Source organism: Chrysemys picta, chromosome 13, assembly GCF_011386835.1.
Source record: "Chrysemys picta bellii isolate R12L10 chromosome 13, ASM1138683v2, whole genome shotgun sequence".
In the NCBI taxonomy this organism is placed as follows: domain Eukaryota; kingdom Metazoa; phylum Chordata; order Testudines; family Emydidae; genus Chrysemys; species Chrysemys picta.
In genome coordinates, this window is record NC_088803.1 from 42890956 (window position 1) to 42898595 (window position 7640).

The window sequence follows — 7640 nt, forward strand, 5'->3', positions numbered from 1 at the left end:
GAATTTTAAATACGTAATACTTACACCTCATGGGGATGTGGTGAGACTTCACCAGTATTTGTAAAGCATTTTGAGATCCTTGGGTGAAAAGTGAAAACTGTAGGCTCAGTCGTGATGAGTGGACACTGGCTTGCTTTGGGGGTAGTGTGAAGCGGCACACCCCAGCTTAAACTCTGGGAGGGATTGTGTCTCAGTGAGCATCCCATTGTTCAGGGGAGCCATTAGAGGTGCAGCTTGCCCATGCCTTGTATATCTGGCCAGCTGCATGGACCAATGAAGAGGGGAAAGTCAGGGATCCACCTCTTCCCTGCCACTTGTGAGGGTGTCTTGCACCCCTGGAAACCTTGGCAAACCACAGACTCTGCAATTGTGCCCAGCGACTGCATACTCCTGTTGCATCTTGAACTCCCTCCCCACTACCCTTGTGAAGCAGCAAAGCACTATCTGGCCCGAAATGTATAATTATTCTTATATTGGCCTTATTGCACCAGAATCAGTCATCGTTCTTCAGCTGTAGAGGTCAGATGTACACAAGCAGCTATTGTATGCCATTGAATAAGATCAGTATGCATCTCAGGAAGCCTTTGAAAATGTAAACACAGTGCAATTATTTTAGTGTGGTCAGCTGTGTATTTTTTTGTTTTAATTTGCGTGTGTGCATGTGTGTATATGACTACTGGAAATTAAAGAGGTTGGAATCAGTTCTGCTAGTTAACAGGCTCATGAGATCTTGTTTGCTTCACTATATGAAACTGTCCTTGATCGACATTACCTTGCAGTTTGATAATCTGTGGATGTGACAAAAATATACTTGGTCACAATATTAGATATTTCATATTTGCAATGTGATTGTGCATTTCAGAGAGGAAGCAGAATTAGAACTATGTGCCAGAGCCACAGCTGGTATAAATCGGCATAGCTACATTGATTTCATTGACCTATGCCTATGGATCTGACCTTATATTTCTAAATGTCGCTTGTAAACCTTGTGTACTGCTTTCCAGGTGTATGATGTCCCCCCCACAACTGCAAGAGACCATGACATTTCACTACAAAATTTATCTCAAATAAAATGTTTGGGTCATTATACTACCTTGCCAAATCCTCGGAAGTCAGAATGGATTTATGATATTCCGGTATCACCTGAAAAAATGGGTTTAAAAAAAGATCCTTCCGGTCGTTCCCTGGAAAAGCAGGTGCTGTATGACATACCGCCAGCCAGATATGGTTCTAGTTTGCAAAATGTTCCATCAACAAATATCAAAAGCAAATCAGTGAATCCACAAATGTATGATGTCCCACCAACACAGAGAAAATTAACCTTTCCTGATATCCCTCGTTATAATGTACCATCCTCATGTGACATGCAACTTTTGCAGCAAAACGGTAACTATCATGTTCCACCAAGCTTTCTGGCTCCAAGGGTTGAGCAGAACTCTGAACCAAATGTTTATGATACTCCAAAAGTGCTGCCTACTGCTTTACAGCACAGGAAAGGGACTGAAAAAAACAACAGTAGTTTTGGAAACCATACTTACAACATTCCTCCACAGCTGTCAAAAGATTCCAAATTAGAACAAGACAGGTTATCAGTTTCCAGTGTGGACAGTAGAACCAGTACCCTATCTACATTATCAAGCACTTCTGCTGAGTCCTCTTCTATGTCATCATCAGAAGAACCTGCAAAAGAAATTGAATTGGAGCTTGACTTAGCCATAGAAGCATTGACCAAGCTGCAGCACAGTGTATCGAGTTCAGTTGCAAGTCTGATGATTTTTGTAAGCAGTAAGTGGAGATTCCGGGAACACCTGGAGACAAACCTTGAGGAAATCCATAGAGCAATTGATCACATAAAAGTATCTTTGGGAGAATTCTTGGACTTTGCTCAAGCCATCAAGGTGAATGCCTCTTGCGTCACTGACAATAACCTTCAAACCAGAATTAAAACACAACTGAAAATTCTTACAGACTCATTCCAGATCTTGGTAGAAACAAGGGAAGCACTGAATAACTGCAAGTGGTCACTGGAAGTTCTGGTCATTAAGAAACCTCAGAATAACCCAGATGATCTTGATCGGTTTGTTATGGTAGCCCGCACAATTCCAGATGATATCAAGAGATTTGTATCTATCATCATAGCTAATGGAAAGCTTCTCTTCAAAAAGAATTGCAAGGAAGAAGAGACCAAGACACCAAAAATTGGTACAGATTATAAAATGGCAAAGCCGATCCCAATACCCAGAAGAAGAGAACTTGATTCACTCCAAAGAAATACTTTGGATAAACCAAACAAAAACAAAGTCTCTTCTGAGAAATCAAGAGAAAATGTCACTGAAGAATGTGATTATGTTCAGTTACAGGTCAGTGTAACATGATTTGCTGCCAATTTTCTGCTTCATGTTGTTTGCAGGTAAGTTTACTTGCTCTATTTTAACTTTGTTTTATCACAAACCTCGCTTTGGTTTATATTCAGTTTCACCTGCTAGCCTGATTGCCTACCTCCAGGCCTTCGGGAGCCACAACCAAGGCAGCCAGTCAAATATAGAAGGACTAGAGAAGTGGGGCTTGTCCATTCTTAGAGAGCAATTCTTGAACCTCACCACCCAGATGTGCTAAATTTTCAGCCCAGCTTCAAACAATGTGTTTCTTTAGGGTGCTATTTGTTTCGTGTCAGCATATTTAACGTTAATGGTTATGGCACAATTTTGTATTTTGGGTGCACATCAACTACGGTGCTCAGATGCAGGAAATGTCAGCTTACGTGTTTGTGATTTGCTAGAAAATGTGGCTTTGAGGTGTAGGGGTAATTTACAAAATGTGGTAAAACATAAACCAAATGGTCTGAGCAACTTAATCTTATACTGTAGATTACCTGACCTATTTATTAATTTTCCAGGTGCTTGTCAGTTGAGTAATTTTTCCCGAAAGGGAGAAATGCCAGCGACTCCAAGAAGCTCACTAGGAACATTGCTCTAGCTCTTGCTTTTACACGGAAGGCACTCAGATACTATGGGCAGCAGTATAAAACCCTGAAAGAGAGAGAGAGAAAGTATTTAAATCAAATGCCAGGAAATAATATCTCTACTTAAACAATATTGGAAGTTACTCTGGGAACAGAGTATAAAGAACAAGTATCAGACAGTAAATGGCTCTGTCATAACTGGAATACTATCATTAGCTGGAAGTAGTTCATTGATAATGGGCCCGATTCTACTACTCCTTTCAGGATCAGCTCCTAAATTCTGTAATAGAAATTACAGCTGATCAGTTACGCTTCTAACAGCAGGTGCATTGTATACAGTAGCAACATTTTGGCTGCATGTAAGTTTTAAAACAAGGAATTCTTATGCCACTATCTAAAACAAAACCTGACATAGTATATTGAAACAATATATAAATCATTTAAAGTGTTTTCATTTTTCAGAAGTCTCCTGGGTTGGAACAGGCACAAAAAACCCTTTCAGCGAAAGAGGTGGCAAAGAAGAATGCAGATTTAAAAAGAAAGGTATTTCTGATTTTGAAAATTGTTGCTAGTAAAGGCTTTTGGTCCCTGAAGTTATATATGGCTTCTACACTTTGTTGACATTTTAAAAAGCTAGAATTTGACTGGAAAAATAAATTTTTATGAAGGGATTCTTTTTTCTTTTTTTACTGATTTTTTGTCTGGGACCAGTGCTTGGAACAATTTACAAGTCCTGAAAGCATTTGTACTAGTCTAGGGAAGTCCTTCTAATCCTCATGTCATGAGATCCTGGAATTTTAAATCATAGCATTATTTACTGTCTTGCCCTTTTCACTTTATTTTGAGTATGGCTGAACCAGCTAATATCTCAAAGGCCATGATAAGAGATGAAAGCCTTGATTTTCAGATTTCTGATTACCCTCAACTCCCCTGAAGCCAATACCTGGTACAATCAGGCCTAAATGCTTCATAGTATTTGAAAACTAGAATTCCAAGTGTTCAGCCTTTTTAAAGCATTGATTTTTAACTCCAACAGTTCCTGTGACATCAGCTACTAAAATAATGTTGTAAGTGAAGTGTGTGTATGTGGGCAAAAGATAGATTACAATTGGGATCATATCATTTTAAAATCTGATATTTCATGGCCTACCAAAGCTAGAAATAGTGCTTTATAATTACAAAAGGTCTCCAGGCTGTGACAATTTTGGGGCTGTGGCAAATCAGCTGCAGCGACGAGAAGAATAATTTATTTAATTGAAACTACAGGAGAATACAGGATAAGGAAACAATTTCTGTGTTACCAAACTGAATATCTTTCTTGTTTTCTTTTCCCTTTTTTAGGTTTTCCCACCTTCAAAAAAGCATAATATTCAGAACAACCTGGACTTGGCAAAGAAAATCACTCTCTCAGAAACCTGTAGACTGTATTTTGGTGCCCTTCACAAGGCCATTAGGGTATTTACCAGTAGTCTTAGCAATAATCAACCGCCTGAAGTCTTCATAGCACAGAGCAAACTGATCATTATGGTGGGACAAAAGTTGGTAGATTCTCTCTGTCAGGAAACTCAAGAAAAGGATATTCGGAATGACATCCTCTGCAGCAGCAGCCAGTTTTGTAGCCTGCTGAAGAATTTGGCTGTTGCCACCAAAAATGCTGCAGTGCAGTATCCAAATACAGGTGCCGTGCAGGAACTTCAAAATCAAGCTGATGAGCTGTCTAAATACACTCAGCAGTTTAGAGCAATGATGGAATGAAGAAGTCTTTCCATTCTTAGAATAGAATGGTGAAAACTTTAGGATCTCCCCCTATTTCTGGGTTTTAACCCCTCAACTATGGTATCCTGAGAGCCAAGGAAGACAGGACTCCATAAAGAACCCAAATGCCAGTATTAAATCAGCCATACCCTGTAGAGGTTGCTGTTGGGCAATGAAAGGTGTACTAAGGCCCTGAGAGCAGGAGACACTAGGAACGTTACACAGGCTGCGGCAGCAAGCCTTGGCCTCCCAGTCTGGGTTGACAGATTTGGGTTAGTGGGGCATGCTCTGGTGCTCTAAAAACAGATGTATAGACAGCGCTTTGAAGTGACAGTGAAACTCAACCCCTCCTAGGCTTCAGAGCTTGTGCTCCAGCCCAAGCTGCAATTTCAAAGCGCTGTCTATACACCTATTTTTAGAGTGCTAGTGAAAGCCAGCTACCCCGAGTCTATCACCCTAGGCTAGGAGGCTGACTCCCACGGGCTGTGTAGAAATGCCCACTATGACCAGGAATAGAATTTGTTCTTTCCACACAACAGTTTAGAGCACTGTCTGGAAAATGCTGAGTCAACCCTTCCAATCAATCGTCTGAGTGACTTGGCAAAAATTGCCATAGAGCATTGTTATACAATTATTTTATTATTTGTCTGATTTCTTATCTTTCCAAACAAAGCAGTTAAATATATTTTTCTATTCTTTTTCACTTGGAAATGTAAGTGTTTTACTGGTTTTCCTGATAACAGACCAAGATTTAAACTGTGATACATTTTTATGTGAAGCCATCATCATTCTCCCTTTTCCAGGGGATTGTTTACTGTATTTGTTTTAATCTACGGATATTTTTAATAAAATGTCATTTACAGATCTTTCATATTACAATGTTATGAGCACATTATGGAACAAATTCTGGCAGATTATGTGTATATAGGCCTCAGAAAACCCATACCCAGCACCATAGAGAAAGCTGTGTTCCCCATTCTGGTTCTCATCTAAACCCACGGAGCAACTACTGCTTCACAGGTCTTCCATGAAAGAAGCTATAATGGACCATTACAGAATTGGCCTCAAAGTTTAGGGAGCATGGTCAGCATGTTTATGATCACTAAACACACATAAGATCTGTGCAGGTTGTTCATGCAAAATTAGGGTGAATGTCAAGACAGGAATAATCCGTTTATTGGGTTGCTGCTGGCCAGAATATGGGTGCACAGTAATGCTGCTCTTGCAGGATACATGTGTGCTCATTTTGAGGACACTTCTGCATAGTTCAGGAATTTGATCCAATGATTTTTGTATGATTTCGCTCTCTCTCTGGGGTTCAGATATTATAGTGATGGGGGCCATATAAATACCTAAATAGGTTTTTGTGTGTTGTTTTGTATTTTTTTTTAGCAATTAATTTATTTTTTAAAAAAATATGGCTTAAATTTTCAAGTCTTGTCTTCCTTTTGTAGGTACAATTTGTATCTGTATCTTCGGATAATCATGCAGATAGTTTTGCCAGTATTTGCAGTCACAATTCATTTGTGGATGCAAAAATTTGGGTGCAATTTGTCCCTGTAAAGAAAATTTGGCTGTCTCAGTGTAATGTTCCAACATGCAACAGAATGCATTGCTGAAACAGCTGGATTCAGACAGATTTACGATGGAAGTGCAAAGAAAAAATATTTAAGCCGCTCTTTATTTTGAGCACACTGTACATATTTTGGCCTGACCTGATATCTGCAGAAATTTGTTCTCTGCATTTCCGATGTTTAATTTTGTTCTTCTATTTTCCCTTTTAAATGAGTTTTACAATTTTTGTAGTTCACAAAACATTAATAAATAACATATTGATAAAAATATGTTTAATTTATCAATATACCATTGCAAAAATGATGTTGTGCCTAAGTCCTTAACAACTCTCTCACAGACTTAATTGGGCAGGGCAGGAGATGGGGTACTTGGTTTAGGTATCTCTTTCCAGTTATTTGATGCAAGAAAAGGGAGCGAGAACAGGAACAAGTAGTGATGCGGCTAATTCTATCAATTCAGACTAATAGCTGAACCAGTTGTTTGTTCATTTCCCCATATTTTCCTAGCTGTGTTTTCTGAAAGCATTTTAATTTTAGAACCTTCTTATCAAAACAAAAAACAAAACCAAAAACAAACAGAAACAAATTCTGCTTTGAATCAGTTTAAACGATGGTATCAGTTAAGTAGGTTTTGTAACTCTGAGCTATAGCTTGCTGAAGAGCACCTAAGAAACAACCACAAAGAAGTCTAATATAGTATACACCTCTACCTTGATATAACGCTGTCCTCGGGAGCCAAAAAATCTTACTGCGTTATAGGTGACACTGCGGAATATTGAACTTGCTTTGATCCACCGGAGTGCGCAGCCCCGCCTCTCCCCACCCCCCCCAGAGCACTGCTTTACCGTGTTATATCCGAATTCGTGTTATATTGGGTCACATTATATCGGGGTAGAGGTGTATGTATAAATCCAGGGCAGAAGTAGGCCCTTTGATGGGGAAGTTTCAGTAGTATTTTCTCTTGAAAGAAACTGAACACTAACATAACTATTACTATTTGTTATTCCTATCAACAAAGAAAGAATGGAAAAGGATACATGTTAAGGTGAGGATTTTCAAATATAAAATGGGCAAGTAATTTTACTGCACAAAATCCAACAGTAATCATTGGAGGGGTTTTAAAGGAAAATTTCATTGCACTATAAACAGTATTGCAAGTATCACATTCAGGTACAAGAAGAGTAAATTACTAAAAAACACAAGGGTCTTAATATAATGAAAATGGTTTATTAAAGAGACTGGCCCAGGATTTGGTAGAAGGATATAGTACCTTTTACTTATAGGCTGCTTGTTTAAATTCAACCTTTCTGTTGCCTCTTTCAGTGGCCTACGTGAAATCTAGTCTTAGT

General features: G+C 38.9%; 1 protein-coding gene across 6 annotated transcripts in view; it reads left to right on the forward strand.

Annotated features, from left to right (window-relative positions):
- The window catches only part of CASS4 (Cas scaffold protein family member 4), a 28521-nt gene extending 22939 nt beyond the window's left edge, over positions 1-5582 (forward strand). For 5 of the 6 annotated variants that reach the window (XM_005284198.5, XM_005284200.4, XM_042858368.2 and 2 more), the window contains 3 exons: positions 1005-2360; positions 3425-3505; positions 4304-5582. In XM_005284198.5, the coding sequence (XP_005284255.2) occupies positions 1005-2360; positions 3425-3505; positions 4304-4717 (1851 nt within the window). In that variant the 3' untranslated portion in view covers positions 4718-5582. Of the gene's footprint in view, positions 1-1004; positions 2411-3424; positions 3506-4303 lie in introns of all 6 variants that reach the window. The other variant, XR_006176411.2, reaches the window with a different exon arrangement.
- Positions 5583-7640: the final 2058 nt, after the last annotated feature.